This window comes from Drosophila biarmipes, chromosome 2R, assembly GCF_025231255.1.
Source record: "Drosophila biarmipes strain raj3 chromosome 2R, RU_DBia_V1.1, whole genome shotgun sequence".
Taxonomy (NCBI): Eukaryota; Metazoa; Arthropoda; class Insecta; order Diptera; family Drosophilidae; genus Drosophila; species Drosophila biarmipes.
The window spans coordinates 10,896,054-10,917,315 of NC_066615.1; the positions used below are offsets into that span (position 1 = coordinate 10,896,054).

At 40.7% G+C, this 21,262-nt stretch overlaps 2 protein-coding genes across 2 annotated transcripts; both read right to left on the minus strand.

The window, feature by feature from the left end:
- Positions 1–226: 226 nt before the first annotated feature.
- LOC108030286 (cytochrome P450 9b2) lies at positions 227–2,127 on the minus strand. The gene is made up of 4 exons (XM_017103116.3): positions 1,867–2,127; positions 1,300–1,804; positions 601–1,237; positions 227–514 (listed from the first exon to the last, which is right to left on the minus strand). Exons 1-4 carry the CDS (start codon positions 2,070–2,072, stop codon positions 348–350), a joined length of 1,515 nt encoding a protein of 504 aa, XP_016958605.1. The 5' UTR covers positions 2,073–2,127; the 3' UTR covers positions 227–347.
- A 1,377-nt stretch (positions 2,128–3,504) lies between these two features.
- LOC108030287 (cytochrome P450 9b2) lies at positions 3,505–5,637 on the minus strand. The gene is made up of 4 exons (XM_017103118.3): positions 5,394–5,637; positions 4,826–5,330; positions 4,120–4,756; positions 3,505–3,932 (listed from the first exon to the last, which is right to left on the minus strand). The coding sequence occupies exons 1-4, from the start codon at positions 5,597–5,599 to the stop codon at positions 3,766–3,768; spliced, it is 1,515 nt and encodes a 504-aa protein (XP_016958607.1). The 5' UTR covers positions 5,600–5,637; the 3' UTR covers positions 3,505–3,765.
- Positions 5,638–21,262: the final 15,625 nt, after the last annotated feature.

Consider the following 21,262-nt stretch of genomic DNA (forward strand, 5'->3'; position numbering starts at 1 on the left):
GATAGTATTTTTGCACATACATACAAAACTGGTTGACTAAATTGTATGCTTGAATAATTTAAGCAAAAAAAAAGAAAAAATTAAATTAATCTTCGTGTTCCGTAAATAGACAATCACATAGTAATCGCTTTCAAGAAATTACGCTTGGAACTGAACCGTAAAGATATGATCATTTACTTCCTCTGTAGATTTTAAAACTCGAATTCGGTTTAAAACATTACGTTGGTATATATCAAATTGGTATATATTTTACAGTGCAATGATAACAAGTGTGCATTAAAGGTAGGTTATCGTATACGTTATGGTATATATTAAAATAGCTGAGTATGTTTGGTATCCATGTCTTCCTATTCTCGCGGAACCAAGTGCATCCAGAAGCCGGTTCTGGGGGTAAAGTTAAAACCGCGTGCAGAGCCCCACAGATCTTTGGTGGTCTTTGGGGAAACCTCGATCTTGTAGTGAAGCAGCAGGTTGAAGAGGAAGCCCTTGACCTGCATCAAAGCATACCGATTCCCTGCAAATATTTGAATACATTGTAATAGCAAATAGATAACCAAAGCATCAAAAGAAATCTCAAAGAAATATTCCCCCAAAACTCACCTATGCAGTTCCGAGGTCCCACGCCGAAAGGCAAATAGCTGTAGGGCACCAACTCACCCTTGCGCTCTTCGCTAAACCGCTCCGGGTCAAACTTTCTGGGTTCCGGGAAGTAGCGGTCGTCCAAGTGCAGCCCAGAGATGGGGATGTTGACGCGGTCGCCCACTTTGAAGTCGAAGACCTTGGTGCCATCCTCATCCGTGAGGGTGTAATCCTTGGAGCAGAGACGATCGGTGGCTGCGGCCAGGGTCCATTTACGCAGGGACTCGGAGATCACCATGTCCATGTAAGTCATCTTCTGTACGGTATCGTAGGTGAGGGAACCGCCCTTCAGAGACTCCTGGGTCTCCTTCACCTCCTCGTACAAGCGCTCCTGCACTTCGGGATTATGGAGCAGCTCATAGGTGGTGGTGCAGATCAAATTGGAGTTGTTTTCGAAGGCTGCGAAGAAGAAAATGAAGCACTGCGCCACAATCTCATCATCCGTCCAGTTATCCTGCGACTCCTTCTTGGCCTCCATCAGAAGCTGGATCATGTCGGGCCGCGAGATATTATGCTGCTCCCGGTACCTAATGGCATCCACTACCAGCCGAACAAAGTACTCAACTTTTCCTGCTTCAAAGATTGTAAGTCCAAGGAACTGAAAAAAGAAGACCGATATTACAAAAAGATACAATATAGACGACTTCTAAGTGGACTCACATTAAATATTTTTGGCATAATTGAGGCCATCATGAACTTAAAGAACTGCATTCCGCGGGAGAAAACCAGTGACTGCCCGATATCGTAGAACTCATTCTCCGGGTTCTTATACGAGTTCACTTTGAGTCCGAAGGCGGTGGTGGCAATGATGTCGTTGGAGAGCTTGTTGCACAGAACCTTCATGTCCACTTCGAAACCCTTCTGGCCGGGAAGAGATGCAGAGGTGTCCAGGTGCTGCAGACACTCCGCGAAACTCTCGTTCATCAGGGTGAACATATTGCGCATCTTGGCCGCCGTAAAGACCGGGGTCAAGGTGTTCCTCATGTGCTTCCAGCGCTGATCCCTCATCACACTGAGCATGTCGTTGATGAGACGCTCGTTGGAGGTAATGAAGAGCTGGTGGTTGGGAAAGTGTTCAAAGTCCTTTACACAGACCTTTTTGATCAGCTCTGGATCATTCAGCGTGATCATGGGCGTGCGCAGATTGAAAAAGCCCACTATTTTGCTGAAATTACATGAAGGTTGCTCAGCTCTACTTCATAAGCAACGCAACGCAAAATTACTCACTGCTCCCGAGTGCGATCGTAGAACTCGGACAGCTGCTTTTGAAAGCCGGCTCTCTGAAAGAAGGATCCGGCCATATTTCCGACAAGTGGGTACGGCTTTTCAAAATACAGTTTCCGCTCCTCGAAGGTTTTGAAGGTGGAGGTGCTCCACTTGTAGACCAGGAAACCGATGGCCAGGAGGGCCAGACCGAATTCTAGGAGAACCATTGCAAGGAGTGTAACTTCTTACCACTTGCAGAATTTATTGCAAACTGAGTTTCACAACTGCTGGAAGGCGCTATTTATACGTGTCGTAATCAGAAGTATGTATGTAATCGACTTCTATCTACGTTCTCAACAGGTTAGGGGCTTTTTTCTACTTTTTCTGTTGTGCACTCAAACATAAAGGCGCTTTCTGCCGCTCTCTCCAAACAATCACTGTGGTTTGCCAGAAAAATACTCAAAGTGTTGCTCATACTTGTTTATATTTTTGTTTATCTACTGAGAGAGGGCTTAAACCTTATTCTCTCAATAACAATCTAATCGAAACTATGTCTACAGCGGTTTAATACAATTTGTAACAACAAATAATTACACAGCACCAAAAAAAGTCAATTTAAAAGTTGAATAATTCTTGATGACAAAAGATTTTCGTTATTCTCGTTTCAGCGTTTCCGACCCGGTAAATTATATATATTCCTGATCAGGATCTCTAGCCGAGTAGATGAATCCATGTCCGTCAGTTAGTCCGCGTGTTTGTTTGTCCGTATGCACGCTGAGATCTCGGAGCTGAAATTTGGCGCTTATTTTTTAATTTCTAACAAATAAAAAAAAAGTTATATTAAAAAAAACTTAAATATTCGTGCCCACAAAAAAATATTTTTTTAAACAATTTCTTCCTTGCAGAGGGTATAATGATTTTAATCAGAAGTTGCAACGCAGTGACGGAGATGTTTCCGACCCCATAAAGTATATATATTTTTATACAGCATTACTAGTCGAGTCCATCTAGCCGTGTCCGTCTGTTTCTACGCAAACTAGTCTCTGAGTTTTAAAGCTATCGGGCTTAAACTTTCCCAAAAGTCATTAGAATTTAGCTTCGGTGTTCTTTAACATAATATCACTAAAGCTAGAAACAATCCTTAAAGATTTAAGAAGGTCTTGCTGAAGTCAACTTCCTTTCTTGTTAATTTTAATATATGCCCCATTTTTTGTTTTTAAAATATTGAATAGTTTCTAACAAGAACTTAGATTTCTGAATTTAATTTTTTATATATTTGGAATTTCGAATTAATTTTATTAAAAATCATACGACTTTAACATCTACTTGTCAAAGAACGGTCAGAGAAATAATGAAACACTTTTTTTTTAATATCACTAAAGCTGGAAACAATCCTTAAAAATTTAAAAAGGTAGATTAACGTAGATTATTTTGTCAAAACAAACTTCGGCATGCTGAAGTTAACTTCCTTTCTTGTTCATTTTAACATATGCCCCATTTTATTGAATTGCTTCTAGCAAGACCTCTGATTTCTACTGGTAACGTACCTATGGATCAGGTAGTGCTTCTTGCACACTCATGAAGCTTATGCAATTTCTGTTATCATATGTGCAAAACAGTTATTTCACCCACAGAACAAAAAACACGAGTTCGATAATATATGTTTATATAATATAATGTTTTTTTTATTCGCAAATTAAAAATTGGTGGGAAATCGTGCCCTTGAGTAATTTTAGAAAAAAAATATGAAATATATAGATATAAAATCAAGCCCAACCACCAATTACGATTGGAATTGAATCTACAGATATGATCATTTAGTTCCTCTTTAGCTTTTTGCCTTTAAACATTCCATTACCACGTTACACTAATATTTTTTTTTTTTTATAGCTAAGCAGTCTGTTTGGTATCCACATTCTTTTATTTTCGAGGAACCAAGTGCATCCATAAGCCTTCGCTGGGAACGAAGTTTAAGCCGCGTGCAGATTCCCACAAATCCTTGGTGGTCTTTGGGGAAGCTTCGATCTTGTAGTTGAGCAGTAGGTTGAATAGAAAGCCCTTAATCTGCATCAAAGCATACCGATTCCCTGCAAATATTTCAAATAATATTTAATGTAACTTTCATAAATGGCTGCTCACTTTAAAGTTTGGTATATAGGAAGAAGCCATATTTAAATTATAAATCTTTCTCAATTTACATTTATCAAAATCAGGCAAACAGATAGCCAAAAGCGATAAAGGATATCTCAGAGAAATCCGTTTTTTTTGACTCACCTATGCAGTTTCGAGGTCCCACTCCGAAAGGCAAATAGGTGTAGGGCACCAGTTCTCCCTTGCGTTCTTCGCTGAACCGCTCGGGGTCAAATTTTCTGGGTTCCGGGAAGTAGCGCTCATCCAAGTGCAACCCAGTGATGGGGATGATGACGCGGTCGCCCGCTTTGAAGTCGAAGAGCTTGGAGCCATCCTCATCCGTAAGGGTGTAATCCTTGGTGCAAATACGATCGGTGATGGGGGCCAAACTCCACTTACGCAGGGACTCGGAGATCACCATGTCCATGTAAGTCATCTTCTGCACGGTATCGTAGGTAAGGGAACCGCCATTCAGAGACCCCTGGGTCTCCTTCACCTCCTCGTACAAGCGCTCCTGCACTTCGGGATTATGGAGCAGCTCATAGGTGGTGGTGCAGATAAAGTTGGAGTTGTTTTCGAAGGCGGCGAAGAAGAAAATGAAGCACTGCGCCACAATCTCATCATCCGTCCAGTTATTCTGCGACTCCTTCTTGGCCTCCATCAGAAGCTGGATCATGTCGGGCCGCGAGATATTATGCTGCTCCCGGTACCTAATGGCATCCACAACCAGACGAACAAAGTACTCAATTTTGGCGGTTTCAAAGATTGTGAGTCCAAGGAACTGAGAAAGGAAAAGATATCTCGGTTAATCGGTTATAGGTTAAAAAATACAAAACTGCTGAATGCTCACCTTGAAAATCCTTGGCATCATAGAGGCCAGCATGAACTTGAAGAACCCTAATCCACGGGTGAAAACCAGTGTTTGCCCGATATCGTAGAACTCATTCTCCGGGTTCTTATACGAGTTCACTTTGAGTCCGAAGGCGGTGGTGGCAATGATGTCGTTGGAGAGCTTGTTGCACAGAGCCTTCATGTCCACTTCGAAACCCTTCTGGCCGGGAAGAGATGCAGAGGTGTCCAGGTGCTGCAGACACTCCGCGAAACTCTCGTTCATCAGGGTGAACATATTGCGCATCTTGGCCGCCGTGAAGACCGGGGACAAGGTGTTCCTCATGTGCTTCCATCGCTGATCCGTCATCGAGCTGACCATGTCATTTACAAGGCGCTCGTCGGAATGAAAAACAAGTGGGTGGTTGGGGAAGTGGTCGAAGTCCTTTATGCAGACCTTTTTAATCAGCTGCGGATCGTTGACCGCGATCATGGGCGTGCGAAGATTGAAAAAGCCGGCTAATTTTCTGAAATGCCATTCAATTTGTTATCCATATTTCAACATGCATTCATAAGAGCGAAGTACTTACTGCTCCCGAGTGCGATCGTAGAACTCGGACAACTCCTTCTGAAAGCTCCTTCTCTGAAAAAAAGACCCGCCTGAATTTCCCACAAGTGGGTACGGTTTTTCAAAGTAGAGTTTCCGGGCTTCGAAGGTTTTGAAGGTGGCCGTGCTCCACTTGTAGATCAGGAAACCGATGGCCAGGAGGGCCAGGGAAATTTCAAGGAGACCCATTGCAAGGGAAGTAACGTGTTTCCACGCGGAGAACTTATTGCCGTCTGAGTTTCAGACTTGCTGGAAGGCCCTATTTATACCCGCCGTAATCAGAAATACGTATGTAATCGATGTGTATATAGATATACCTGCCGCTCTCTGAGAGAGTTTTTATGGCCTAGTTTCTTAAGAACAATATAAGTAAAACTATTTCGAATAGTTTTAAATGACGAAAGATATACTATAATAAAGATTTGTGTGCTTAGTTGATTTAGAATCTCTAAGCAAGATAAATATCTAGTAACTATTATATTATTTTATAATGTACTTAAAAAATTTCTTTAACTATTTCAATTCCGTTCTGGCATAAAATTTATTTTACAGAGTGTGATTTCTCATTGAGAAGTAGGGGTGCGAGTGCATTAGGGCTTATATAGTAGTAGTAAGTAGTAGTATAGATAAATGAAACGCTACGAGATGACGCAAGTTATGCTCATACAAATGCAATGATCAGATTAAGTACATGAATAAACAGAAAGAAATAATGGGGCATATTTTAGTAATTTCCATATATTAATATTTATTTCGTTGCCCATCATTGACAAAGGAACTATTTGAACTTGCTGATAAAGAGTGATAAGGGTGCGTAATTTAGGTATAATACCACTTGATACCATGTTTGGACTACGGCTGATGAAATATTCGAACAATTTTCATCATTTTCTTAACTATGAACGAGGTTTGATAAGACGTTATAAACTGTGTGGACTGAAAAACGCCATATGGGGTCTCTTTTGAATGTTCTCACTGAACCATCGTTCGTTAATTATGCTTCGAAAACTTTTCGCTTTTGCCTTATGTCATCCAACTAGAACTCCAGTTTGTCATGTCAGTCAAGCTGAGTATGATGTAAACCCGTCTCGACCAGCGGTTTCGACTCGAAGCTTTTGTTGATCTGGGGGTTCACTGTTTGAATATTTTAGCATATTGACCGAAGGCAAGTTGAGGCCCCCAACAAAAACAACGAAGTAACGAGCAAACGGTTAAAACATCAAATTAGCCGAAAGCTAAGAAACATAATTAAATATGTAGACAGTTTTGAGGTAAGTTTTGTTTCATTTTTATACCCTTTCAGAGGGTATAATGATTTCAGTGAGAAGTTTGCGACGTTTCCAACCCCATAAAGTATATATATTCTTGATCAGCGTCAAAAGACGAGTCGATCTAGCCATGTCCGTCTGTCCGTCCGTCTGTCCGTCCGTTTCAACGCAAACTAGTCTCTCAGTTGTAAAGCTATCGGGCTGAAACTTTCCCAAAAGTCTTCCTTCTATTGCAGGTAGTATATAAGTCGGAACCAGCCGGATTGTACATCTATATCTCCTATCAGTGAAAAATTTTTTAAAAAATTATATATTATATATTCGTGTTTTTTAACATATAACTTTCTAAGCTTGGATATAACATTTTTAAATTAGTTCTGAATTTCGAATTAAGTGGTAAAATAATATTAAAAAATTATATCTTCGGTGTTTTTTAACTTGGAAACGACATTTGGAAATAACATTTTTTATTTGGCTTTAAATTTCGAATTAAATTTTATCAAAATCGGAACTATCGGAAAATTAATGGGAAAACATGAAATAAAAATTATATCCTTCGTTTTTTTTTAACATATAACCTTATGAGCTTGAAAATAAATTTTTTTAATTAGTTCTGAATTTCGAATTAAATTTTATTAAAATCGGACGACTATATCATATAGCTGTCATAGCATCGGATAATTGGTGGGAAATAATGTGAAACAAATTATAGCTTTGGGGCTTTTTGACATATTATCTTATAATATTGGGAATATAAATTTTTATACTTTTAAGAATTTTTGAATTCAATTTAATAAAATTATTGATTATTTTTTATAGCTGCAAGGGTATAAATACTTCGGCTTGCCGAAGCTTACTTCCTTTCTTGTCTACTTCTCTGTTCGTCGAGCTTAGAAATTTGTGGAGGAAAATATATAATTGATATATATTGATGAAGAGGGTACAAGGGAATTGAATGTAACATGGAGCCAAGACTAATGAAGATACTATATTAATATCGTTGGAAAATATTCGTATTCTTTTTTTTTTAATTTAAAATATATAGATTTTCTATATTTTACCAAACCCTAAGTATATACATTTTAGAAAGAGAAAACATTGCTTTGAAATCTTATACATACATATTTTGTTGAACTGAAATATGTGTCGTATGTTCTATTTTTAGGAAAGTAAAAAAAAGTAAAACTTTTAAAGTTTAAACATTTTCTAGGCTTATTTATATAAAAATTATAATTCCGGGTAAGTTACTATTATTTTCCCTAGGATCCACTGTATCTTTTCTGTATTCATAAGGGTTTGTTCACCCCTTCGACGCAGGCATGCATTCAAATTCCGGTATATGTGTGCATATATTGCCAGCCCAGCAAACTCAGCTGCTTTCCCATTTCCCTGCTGTGGCCCACATGAAAAGTCCTTTAACATTTTATGCGCAACTAAAGTGTTAGGATATATAAAGTGTGTTCCTGCACATATATGTCGCATGGAGGATGTGAGTGATTGTGGATGTGAGTGCTGCATTTTATCAAAGCTTGCCCAGCAGTTGCCCCTGTCTGTCAAGTTATAAGGCCCCCTGCCACGCCCCCCGCCCATTCTATTCCATTTGATTCTATTCTATTTCGCTTCTTTTTATGCGCAAATCATGCTGCATCATTAAATCTTGCTGCTGTCGCTGCCTTTGTAGCTATTTCGCTGTTGCTCTCCCGCTTTTTGCATCTCCTTTCGCTTTCCTTTCAGCAGCTTTTCCCTGGAAAACCCCGCCTGAGAGCGACGGGAGGAAATTTACGGCGTTCGGCGTTGGTTTTGTTTGGGATTCGGCTGCCCTGTTCTTGCCACAGTTTTATTCTGTTGGGTTTTTTATGGGGTTTTAAGTAGTCGTAAAGCGTAACACTTGATGAGATATTAAACGTTGAAAGGATAGCCGAAATGGAGGGGAGGGCTGACGATTTGGGATCACACATTGTTGCACTTTGTTTGATTTGATGGCTTTTTAAATATTGGTTTTTGAATTTTTCATTATTTCCTGTGGCAAAACGCTCTCAGTGACCGTTTAATATGTTTGGGGCCTCGTAAAAAACGAGGGGTGCAAATCGGTGAACTGAGAAAAAGTTTTATAACTTTTAGGCATATAAATAGATTTACTTATAAAGAATGCGGACCTTTATATCATTAATTTCAGGTCTGGTGACATTTTTCTATAAGCTTACATGTTAACAAAAGTTAAACCATAAATATTTGATCCGATTTTTTCTTCAGTGATGAGGGACAGATGGCAGGCAGTAGGTGAGAAACGGGCACAGCTCACCTGACATCCTCGTATCTGTCTCATCAAGGAGCATAAAGAGACCACAAACCCAAGGAACCTTGTCTGCAAACTTGTCAATGACTCCCAGCAACTAAATATTTTATTAGGCAGTTGCCGGCACACAAAAAAGCTACGGAAAATTGAAGAAGGACCAAGCTCGAAGGACTCTGTGTGTGGTCGTGATTGCGTGAAATTTAGTAGCTCTTGGGGCGATGTAGGGACAGACAAGTTGATGCTGATGAGCCTCATGATGTGCCCGATGATGATGATGACGATGAAGATGTGGACGAGGCGGCTCTGGATGTGGCTGTGGAAGCCTGATGAAGCTGCCTCTGCCAGCCTGTCAGGGGAATTCGGGATGTGGCGGCAAAGTTCCTTGACTCCACCCCGGAGCTCCTGCCTCCGAACTGTTTGCTCACAATTGGCTGTACGTGTGCAACATTTTTAAGTAGCTTTCCCACTCCGCACTCCTGTTTGTCTTAAGTTCGGGGAAAATGCCAGGCTGAAACATATGTTTTCAATTTGGCTTGCAAATGGAAGGACTAGATTGAATTTACCTCGGCCAAAACGAAGATCGATGTGGCTTTAAGATGTGGAAGCAAGAATAACAAGATCTTTTTAGAACTTTATACGGGTTTTCAAGTATCAATGCTTGTTTTTTTGCAATCGTGGGTTCCCATTCGTTTGATTTACCCTCAAAAAAGGTTATTGATCTGGACCTTTGATCTAACTTAAAATGCCTTAAGAATGTTAAAAAAGTGCAAAATACATGTGCATTCAAATTATACGTAAAATATATACTATAGAAATTGATTAAAATTCTATAATTGCTATAATTTCAGTAGGCTTAACTAATTTTTGGGAGGCATATTTATAAAGCCGTGATTGGTAATTCATATATTATTCCATAACTTAAAGTCAGTCATATAAATTCAAAGATAATTCTGAACGAATAGGGTTCCATATAAGGTGAAATTCTTGGAATGTGCTTTTGTATTGCCCAATTTGTATCATCATTATTAGTTTAAGCCCTATTAAAATATTTGTAAAATGCAACTATGACCTTAAGCTAAAAAAGATTTTGTAGCACTCCAGAAACGTTCTTATTTTCCCTATGTGCCAAAATGGAACTTTAACATTCAACGTGGTTTCGGGATAGCCGAAAACTATGCGAAACTTCATCCGTCAACGGAATCCCCAGGGAGCCCAGGAGCAGGAGGAACACTCGCAAATTACATTTGCGGCGTCTGGTAGTCTGCATCAATCATACGCACCGTGTTCAGCAGCTGTCGAGGCGACCGGAGAAATGACTCCTGGCACCGAGGAGTCAGCGGGGAATCGGGCTGTTGACACTGCTAGTCTCCGTGTCACTCCATTCAAATTGCTTGCGATTCGCCTTTGTTGTTAGTGAAAGCGTCGCCTAATTGCACGCCACATGATTTGCAAGTGAGAATGCCAGGATGCCAGCTCCTTTTTCCGGCAAATTAAAATAAATTGTCCGAAATTAAGGGAAAACTTTTACTTTCCCCCCAGCTGCCGGCTTGTTTGCCTGCTTAGGAATTCAAACGGCGTTGCTCCGGTGATCCTACATGGCCATGACTTGTCTGACAAGCTCCGACTCCCTCCTCCGCAGGGCAGGCAGGATATAACATATATATAAATGGTGTGTGCTCGTCCTTCGGCTGACATTCATTTGCGATTCGCAGGGCGTAGGGAGGTGGCTCAACTTTTTGCATATTACGCACTTGGTCACGTACACTCCGCGTCTTTATTTTGCATAAGTTTGCAACTCCGGCGCGAGTGATGGATGCCGAGTAGAGAGTACGGCTTTAAGACCGGATCCGGCTGGGAATTAGCTCAATTAGGCCCTGGCCCCACAGTCTGGCCCCGATAAGCGAGCCGATAAGGCCGAACAAAGGCAGCGGGCCATTTCCCCGAGACAAGGTAATTGGACCGAGCATAAAGTCAGCTCTGAGTTATGGCCCGGCACTTATGAGCGTTTTTACTGTCCTGTTCCGTTCGGCCTGGTATTATTTATTTGGCTTTTCATTTTTGCGACTCTGACTCGTCGCCGACCTTTGCCAGCCACCCGAAACAAGTTCAATGGCTCGGCTCCCCCAGCCCACCTCGTTTTCCACTGAAAAGCAGGCAGCACCATTTTTTATTTCGCATGTTGCGACGCTAAGTGCTTCCTGTGCTTTTTCCCGCGCCTGGGGGCTGGGCAAGGTGCCACATCAACTTTGGGCTGGCACGCCATAATATTAATTGTGCCTGCCAGAAAATATATTTTTTTCAGCCTCTGGTGGTGGGGGGCGCCTCTCCACACATAAAGGACATGCCGGGGGCCACTTAAATGCCATTAAATTTTTATTTTATGCCCCGAATGAAGTGCGTGCGCTCTTAAATTTTTAATAATTATTCATAGCCGGGTCCTGGCCAGATAATCGCACTTTGTTCTTTGGGTCCACAGGGCCAGCAGCTATTTGGTCAGCCGACTTTTTGGGTCTCCAGCTCCTTCCGGCTCATGAGTATTTGCATTTGAGTGTGGACACTTTCGTTTTTTGGGCGAGGAGGTTGGGGGAGTTATTATTACTCTACGGCCAGCTGAGGCAGCTTCTGGAGTAGTTGGTCCGAGGGTTTGCTGGTCCCAGGTGGTGCTAGATGCTAGATCCTTTCACTAGTTCGCGTTCCCCCTGCAGCGATTGTCAACCCTCCGCGGCTCTTCAGTCTTGCCGAGTCGCGTCTGTGGAAAATGACAAATTGTCTCATCAGTCAGCGCAAATGTAACAGAACCAGAACGGAACCTTATGCAGCGCAACACAATGGATCACAAGAGGCACAGTGCTGGAGCAGAAGTTTTCCCTGCTTGCGGAACAATCATTATTATTGTCTACTTTTGAGGGCTTCATCTGCTGCTACACAGAGAAAAGTTATTATAAATAATACACTTAGGATTTAATAGTCTACTTATAAATTCACAATTAGTTTTAGATTTATCTGAAGACCTTAGTTGGAGAAATGACTAGACGTTACTCATAAAATTTAAACTATAAATGTGTGTTATTTTTAGTGGTTCTCAGTTTCATCATAAAATAATTCTTTGTAAGAATATTATTTTATGAAATTGGGAATTTAGGTTTTACAAAAAAACACTGGTTTGCCTTAACGGAGAGTCAACTATATTCTATATAGAAACGAACAGACAGACGGACGGACAGGCGGACTGACGGACATGGCCAGATCGACTCGTCTAGTGACGCTGATCATAAATATGTATACTTTATGGGTTCGGAAATGTCTCCTTCACTGCGTTGCAAACTTCTGACTGATATTATTATACCCTCTGCAAGGGTATAAAAATGTGTCTTCTAAAACATATTTTAATATAGATTCATTCTAGATTTTTTTCAGATAATTATCTATTTAAAAAAAATTTATTATTATTTCTTGCAGTGCACTCCCGCCCCTTCTCATCCGCTGGTGGCGTCCCATTCAGACACATGTGTTTTTGACAAGCTGCCGCTCATCGCCCGTGTGACATCATTTATTATATTTCATTTGCAATGTCTTGGGACACCTAGTCTGCATGCCACTTCCCCGGCCCCCGATAAGTATGAGTTATGCAGGAGCTGTTCGTCTGCGCCGCAAAAGTATGCAAAATGGGGGAACTCTTCATTCCTTCACTCAGGCATTTAATGAGCAAAGTTTCAATTAAATCGAAGCTCTCAGCTTGGTCTCAGCTGCTCCCCAAACAAATCGAAACAAATAGAAGCAGTGGCTCCACTCCCCCCAATTCCGCTGACAGCCATGCCAATAAAACGCAGAGCCAGAGGGAGCAAAAAGCTTATGTGTTTTCAGCGACTTCCCCAACTAAATCACGGCCAAATCTCTGCACTCCCCCTCGGAAGATGGGTTTTATTTGTTTGTCGTTCTGTCTTTCTGCCCTGCTATTTTTTGTTTCGTTACTTTCGAATGTAAACTGATAAAAACAATTGAAAGCAAACAGAGCCAAATGGGGGGAAAAGTAATCTTTAAATTAAGGGTCGCAGTGCTTACTTCCCTCAGAGTTTTACGAGGGCGAGGGCCCCAGAGCTTCCCTCGACTGCTTGGCCCAGCCTCCCCAAAGTCGCCTTCAATTTGGCATATAAGTAAAGTCATTTGGATTCGATTTGAATTTAAATGGTTTCGGTTTTGTTCCCATATTAAAGCGTTTACCACAAACTGGGAAAGTTTCGTTTAATATGTGTTTAGGCCAAAGGGAGAACACACACGCACAATGGAAAAAGGCGGCGCCCAGTAGGTATGCCAACTTTAATTGATTTTTTCTGCGGACCTCGGCTGCATGTGAAGAACTCATTATGATTTAATTAACTGTGCACTATATATTTACGCGGTAATTCATATTTAGCCCACATTAGCGTGCTTGACCCCTGAATTTTCCGCGTGTGTTTGTTTTAGAAAGCAACGGTTGGCGCTGTATAATTTTCACATTTTATTTTTATCTTAATGCGTAATTTAGTTTTTCATTATTTAACGCGATTCGTGGCGTGCTGAGAAGAGTGCCCGCTTGGCCATTTGGAGAACTGGTTGACCTTGAGGTTAAGGAATATGAATCCCAGTGAAAAATGTTACTAAGCTTAACTTTCTTCAAGGCATTGTATCTTATTTAAGTTATGTGTCTAGGCAGTCTCAAAGAATGTGGTATATAGCAGAAGGAAAATAATGTTTCTCCTTTTTTTGTTGTCAAATCTTAATTAGTTATATTTCTTCCTGGTTCATTATTCTTGACTGTCTTCCCCCGAACCAAAGCATTTGCATATTTTGACCATTTAATTTGGCATGCTCTAATTAAGCAAGTTAATGGTTTTTGTGTGGCTACAAAGGACCTCTGTCACCTCGGTCCAATTATAGCGTTTTCTAGTTTTCCACCCCAACCCACTTTTCGCCTCGTTTCAGCCACATATTCAGCACTTGAGACCAAGGACTCAAAGGTGGGAGTAAGCCGAGCTCTAAGGAGCAGCACTTAGCTGCGTATTTTACAGTTCATTGCATTGTTATATAATTTAACAGGCAAACACCTTGCCTGAGTGCACACACTCAAAGGCATTCCATTTCCTCCCCGCTGGGAGTGGGTGCTTTCGGGGGAGGGTATGGCCAAAAGCCGGGCAACAATGTAGCCAAGTTTATTTGTGCTAAAAAGAGTTTCTCAGACTTAACCCCCGCCGCCTCGTCTTCTGGGGGAGCCACATCAAATGCTCCCTCCCACCGAAATACACCCACCCACTCACACGCGGGGCGCTTATGAAATGGCTTTGGGCTTGAGCCGGGGTGAGTGTATAAAAAATTGCTACAAAAGATGCCATTAAAAAATCTTTGTGTTGCCACAAATAAATCCAGCACAAACACATACGCACTCAAACACATGCGAAACATCTTACACTGAGAAAAAGGTTTTGTATTTCGAAGTATAAGTAATAGTACTGAAATAACCATTAAATTGCTTGATGAAGGCTTAAATAAATATTAATAATAAGAAACAAATGAAAGAACCTTTTTAATTCAAGTTTATTTTGTATAAATATAACACAACTTCTTAAGACGCTTAAGTTTTTGAAAATAAATAATAAATAAATAATGAGAAATAAAATACCAATATTCTTGATCAGAAAGCAAAAGGAATTGACATTTTTTAACGATAGAGCATTCTTTTTACTGAATGACAATTTAGTTGCTTATGATTAGTTGTTAAATGATTTTTTAATAATTACTTTTAGATATATAACAAGAAAAAGTAAATACATTTTGTAGCTTTGAAGTATTTATTACGACCTTCGTCTTTGTTAAAGATATCCATTTTGAAATATGTTATTTAATACAATTATTAGCTTATAGTTAATAGCTCTATATTTTTAAACCTATATTATGTTTTCTTAATAATTAACAATGCTATGTATTACTTGGTATTTCAAATTTTTCAGTGCTCGCGCCCAACAAAGAGCTTTACATCCATCAAAGTAGAAACTAAGTCGCAGTTGGGGCACCAACAAAAGTTGCTAAGAGCAGGGATGGGGCTGCGTGGAGGGGGAAAGAGGTCGAGGGTTTCCCATTTCAGTTGGCTTAACGCATTTTACACTTTTGCAATTGTTTAGCCGTGTTCTGGCTGCCTTCACCCCACACGGAGGCCCTCGTCCAGTCTGAAATCCCAATCTCCCCACTCCGAGCCCACATGTCACAGCATACTTTCGGGCGGCCCCATTTAAATGTCACTTTAGACTCCGGGCTCAGTCTGCACTTCAACCTCCAACCTCCAGGCCCAGACCCAGACCCAGACCCACACCCAATCCTAATCCGAATCCGAATCTCGCACATTAACACATTTTTGTGCGGTGCCGCTGTCTGCGTGGGCCTCATAAAACGCACTCTCTAAAACTATTTTGGCAGGGCGTGTCAAACAGTAAATTTAGCGACAGGCAACTCCATCTCCTCGTCGCTCAACCTCAGAATAGTCCTAAAACCCTGCTTTCAGATCGTAAAAAACGGCGGAAAATCCGCTTTTCGAGCGTTCATATGTGTGCGCAGAGAAATCGCGGGAATTTACATAGAAAGTGGGGATAGTGAAGGAAGTAGAACCCTGAACTTCTGTTGTTATTCACACGCCTTTAAGCCGAGCCCATATGCCAATAAACTGGTTGAATGTGGCTGCAAAGCTGCACAAAAAACTGACAGACAGTTCAATTTTGCTCACGCTATTGTTGCAACTGCTGCTGTTGCAGCTTCTTTTTACGTTGCTCCTGAAAATGTCGTGCTTTTTATGCCTTTCTCTGGTTGGTTTTTAACTGACGATACTGCAGATTGGGTATCTAAACATTTTAAATTTGTTTAAAATTCAAGTAATAATATTATTTATTGTTGACTATTAATTATAACAAATATTTGTAGATACAAATTAATAAGATAAATGTTTTGTATCCTTCTGAAAAATATCTTTATCTTTACATGAAATAAATAGCTATACTATCAACAGTATTTATAACATATTTTTTAATATCTAAATAATATATAATACTTAATCTCAGTTCACTGTGATTTTTGTCGCATGCAACATTTTCTATTGTTGCTGAAAATTGCTTGTCATCCAAGAATATCGTAGCATATCTTTGGGCTTTCGCTTGAAATTGACGAAAACGAGCTGTCAGATACTGTGCATCTCTCGGAACCCCCTCCCACCAGATCGATGTGTCATTTTGACAAGCAAATTAGCATAGGCAAAAAGGCTAAAAGAAAACGCCGGGAGCGGGAGGCCAAATGTTTTGAGCTGCCGCAGGAGACAGCCCCTTTTCAGAGGATGATCGCTGCAGTTCGCGGGCTGGAAATGGGATGGTGGCATCATCATCGTATCATCATCATCGTGCCAGTTCCCGCTGGGAGTGTGCTTTGGCCAAACATTTTCATTCCAAATGCATCTTCGGCGAAGAATTTGCAATGCAAAGTTGCAACATTTGTTGCTGCTGCTGCATGAATGGCGATCGTTACATAAAGTACGCCACCAAAGCCGCACAGCGCCAGCGAAATAGAAGGCGAAATAGAAGGAGGCCCAGCCCGGATCTGCAGGCCAAGCCGGATCCCAGGCCGATCCCGAACCCAATCCCAAACCCAATCCCAGGCCCAATCCGCAATGGCATCTTGATCATGTCATTTGTTCTGCGCAGTGGCAGTTGCCGCAATTTCCTGTTGGCCATAAATTGAAATAATTGAGGATCGCATGCGCTGATTTCAATCAGCTAATTGACATTTTATGATGGACACATTTCTGCCCGATAGACAAATAAACGTCGAAGGTTGCCCAAATATTGCAGCAGGCGTGCACATAACAAAAAGCATTAGTAACTTCAAAAATATATATAAAATACAGTCTTATTTAAAATGTAGCATGAGCATTTTGTTTAAATAAAATATACAAAAAAGTATTAAAATCGTAAGATATGGTATTATAAATAAATAGTATACTATTTATAAAACGAGTTTTAAGTTGGTCAATATAAAATAAATACTGTTCTGTACTTAACTTTAACAAAAATAAACCTAGATATATTTTTACAATTTGTTGAATTACCATAAAGTATCTGTATAATATTTGTGATGTTCCTCATCAAATAAACCCGTTAAATAAGAAACTTCTGCTCCAGTGTAATGGTGGGGTGAGCAGTAGCCACCCCAAATTGATATGTTGTCTATCATATCAAGAGCGTTCCTCGTCATCTTCGGCAGCATCTTCAATTGAATTCGATTTGGTTGGATCGCTGGATGCCCATGGCTGGTGCCCTTCTATGAGGCTGGATTCTGGATTCTAAATGCTGGATATTGGATGTTGGCTGTGCCCACTTTGGGCATATCAATTGACTGCTTAGGCGGCTGTCAGATGCCTTAACGGACAGTCTACAACGTCGTGTGGCATGTTGCGGCTGATAGATGTCCGTGATTTCGTAGAAAACGAAAGGCCAGGGTCCCCTTCGCCTCCGACCCCTTGCCGCAGGTCTGTTTATTTTAGTGCTAATTAATGGGAAATACAAGGAGTCGTTCTGGTCGTTGCAGCTTAATTTGTCGCGGCTGGAACTTCTCGAATGGGCAAATCCAGTTCCCTGTTGCATGCACCAAGTGGGCAGCCCGAGATTGACGTGTCATCCATGTTGCAGCTGTGTTTGTTGCTGTTGCAGATGCTGTTGCTCTTGGTGTTGTTGCGCTGCGCTGTCCTGTCAGCGTTGTTGTTGCTGGGTCTGTCGCCTGGTCAAGTGGACCACGCCGCCGCCACCGCCGCCAGGGAGCCGGACTTTGGAATCGGTCTCCAAAAGTGCACTGAAAAGAGTAGCACTCCTATATGGTCTGGCGTTCCATTACTCGTATATTTGAAAGATAGAAAAAAATATTTTGGTTGAGTCTCCATATTTAAAAAACAGTAGTATAACAAAAGGGTTTTTATAAAGAGTGTTCTTTAAAGTAGTAATTAATAAACGTTTGGCTAATAATGAGAATACTAATTTTAATTTTAAAGTGTTTATACTATGTTTTACGAGGCATTTGAGTTTACAAATTTAAAACACTTTACTTTTATTTTATTATTTTAAAAAGTAATTAAAGAGCCTTCAACAAGAAATATTTATATGCTCATAAAATATTCAGCTTGTAATTTTTGTATTGATGCAATTCGAGTTTTGCAAAACAACTTTTAATGGGTTCAAGATAAGAGATTTACGATTTCAAAATAAAACAAATTTTGTTATGGTCTTTTGAAAACTTTTACTGATGTTTGATTTGAAAACATTATCTAAGTGTGCCCACAGAGTGTGGCAAGTCTCTATTTGCATGTGCACCACGCCTGATTTGCTGCTCACTTGATGCCGCCGCTGCAATTGAATGAAAGTTTTTCCGACCCGCGACAGACTAAATCGGGCTGACCAACGCCTCTCGTTTCTCGGTTTTCACTAAAGTGCCTCGCCGGAGCCGTCGATTAGATTTGGCTGCGGCATTTAGCTAATTACCTCACTTGCAGAAAAGTTGTCTCCGCTCTGGGGAACCCGGCGGTGCGGGTTACGAGGCTGAGTGGTGGCCAAGCCGCGTCGCAGATGACAGCTGGTCGGAAGAGCCAGCCCGGACCTTCATCAAGCGGATAACTTTCGTTTGACGATTTCGCAAATTATTTATAAGAATTTATGGCCATAAGGAGTATTTATTTTTTATTGTTGTGCCCGTATACGTGAGGCTTTTCTCCTGGGTGTTTCCACGCAGACTGGTCGCGCGGAGGAAAGCTGCAACGAACTTTTATTATTTTAATTGACGGCTATGATCAGCTAAATAAAAAACAGATTTTGTCTCTAGAGGAGCTTAGATTGACAGATTATGTATTTTTGGTGCTGGTACTTATAATGGCTTGTTTTGAGTAGTCTACTCTTTCCTTAATATAACAACTTTTTAACATCGATTTCAAGCTTGGAAGGGAAGACTTAACTAATATTTGATAATGCAGATACTTCTGTCTATCAAGGGATAATATCCTAAAAGATTTGAAATTTCCTTATAAAATCTGTATTTTAATTTCGTTATTTGTCGGAATAAGGCTAGCTCTAGTCTGTGAGTTTATCTATTCAAGGGTGTACTTAAGTTAATAGAACTCAGCAGATGTCATTAAGAGGTAAACCTTTTTTAATTCGGTCTTCAAATATTTCGTTGTTTTTATTTTATAATTTACGATGATGAGTTGCAGTAACATTTAGCTCCTCGAGCACTGGGCTCCCATCTCCGATCCTATAACGAACCCCTGCCCCATCAGTTGTTCGCCTTCATCAGGCGGACACGCACAAGTCGAACGAATCCCCCTGGGGGATACATCTGCGATACTATGCAAATGCCGAGTATTCTGTTTTAGTTATGTGCAAATTTATTGTTTATAAAAAGCAGCAGCGGTGGGGAAACAAAGGCAGGCGGAGAGCGATGGCTGCCATTGTTTTTGTTCTTGTAAGTTTATTTATTTATTTTTTCGGTGGTGTTTGGGGAGTTTTTGCGAGCCGGGCGCTGTGTGCTGCTGCTCTATCATCAACTGGTTTTGGGTTACTCGCACGCACACAGCCAGCAGGAAAGCCAAGATGCAGCAGCGATCACATAATTCGTGTTGCTGCCTCATCATTCTTATGCTTTTCCAAGCCGCGTCCCGGGATCGGGCTCCGAGAGGAGGGGAAGACGTTTTTGCCAAGTTTATTTTTATCAACAGCGGCAGCCGCAGCATTTTGCTGCTGTTGCATGATGCATCCACGGAGAGAAATTGCAAATTCTCTATTTACATTTATAGTGCTGGTGGAATGTCTAGGATGGGCAGTAAATCTCTCGTATCGCGCCACTTTGATTGCTGGGGGTCCAACTGAAACCGTAACTGTTATTAACAAGCGGTAGAAACGATCATATTTCGCATAAAGCGTGGCCTAAAAAAGTGATCTTACTCGAATGTATCCCAAAGTTCTGGCTAATGTACTTGGTTTAGATATTCAAAAGTTGAGTTCAAGACCCAACTCCAGAATCCCTTTTTGTAAGGTATTATTTAAGCACAGACCTACTTTGTTGTATTTATAAGGCATTTATTATAGTTCTTTAAGTTTGTAAAATATTTATATTAGGCATATTACAGTAAATCTCTCTTTATATAATGTCTTTATTAATGTTATAGGTTTTGAAGATTTTAAAATATTTATTTATGTTATATTATGGTAAATCTCTCTTTAGTTAATGTTTTTCTTAATTCAAGATCAAGGGGAGGTTTTGGTATACAAATATGTTAGAATGCCAACCACAAAAATAAGCATCTTAAAATTAAAATTAATTCAAAAACTGTTTTAGCATAATGAGCTTTTATTGTTATTGATGATAATGAGCTTTAATTATATATAATTTTTATTGTTTTATTATGGGTCAGTCACAACTATAGCAAAAAGGGAAGTTCCATTTGAGATAGTGTACAGTGTACATACAATATAATAATGTATCTATGAAGTATACATGTGATTCGTGAATCTAATCTTTTTCAACTTATTTCCCCCAGTGTCCTGATTGAGTCCCTTCCCCGATCCCAGCCCATCCGATCCGATCCCGGCTGCTGTGTGTATCTGGAGAGACAAGAGCCGCTGCCACAGAGCGGCCCGGCATCTCACGATCTTTAACATGTTTTGTCTCGATCAGTGAAATCATTCAATCAGAACGGTCAGCACCGCTTCTCCGGTCGTTGCCAGGAGACAGGACACACTCACACACACCGCGTTCTGCACACACTGGGGCTGGTAAATTATATAAGGTTAAGCCGAATCTGGTTTTGTGCTTTTAAGGCAGCCCCCAACCCATCCCAGACCCCATCCCCATCCCCATACCGATCGCAATCCCCCGGCCGCCGATTGAAAGTGTTTGGAGCGCTTCGTTTTTGTGCCTTGTAATGCTGCCTTCAGCCCTGCGATTCTGGTCCTTATATCTATATCGTAATTATGCAAGATCAGCGGGGCTAAAGGAGCCCATCAGTCACAGCAACGGCAGCCCCAACAACTCACGGAAGCTGCCAATTTATGACACCCGAAGAAGAGCCTTACAAAGGAGGTCCCGATACTTCTCTTCTCCTTTTGCTTTCGGGAGGAGGCCTCCATTCCGGGTCCATAAAGCATGTTTTTAAAATTCCATTAAAATTTATTAGCATTTCACACAAAATGTGCATAAATAACACGGCGAATTTCGGGACTTTTGATAAATCAGCGG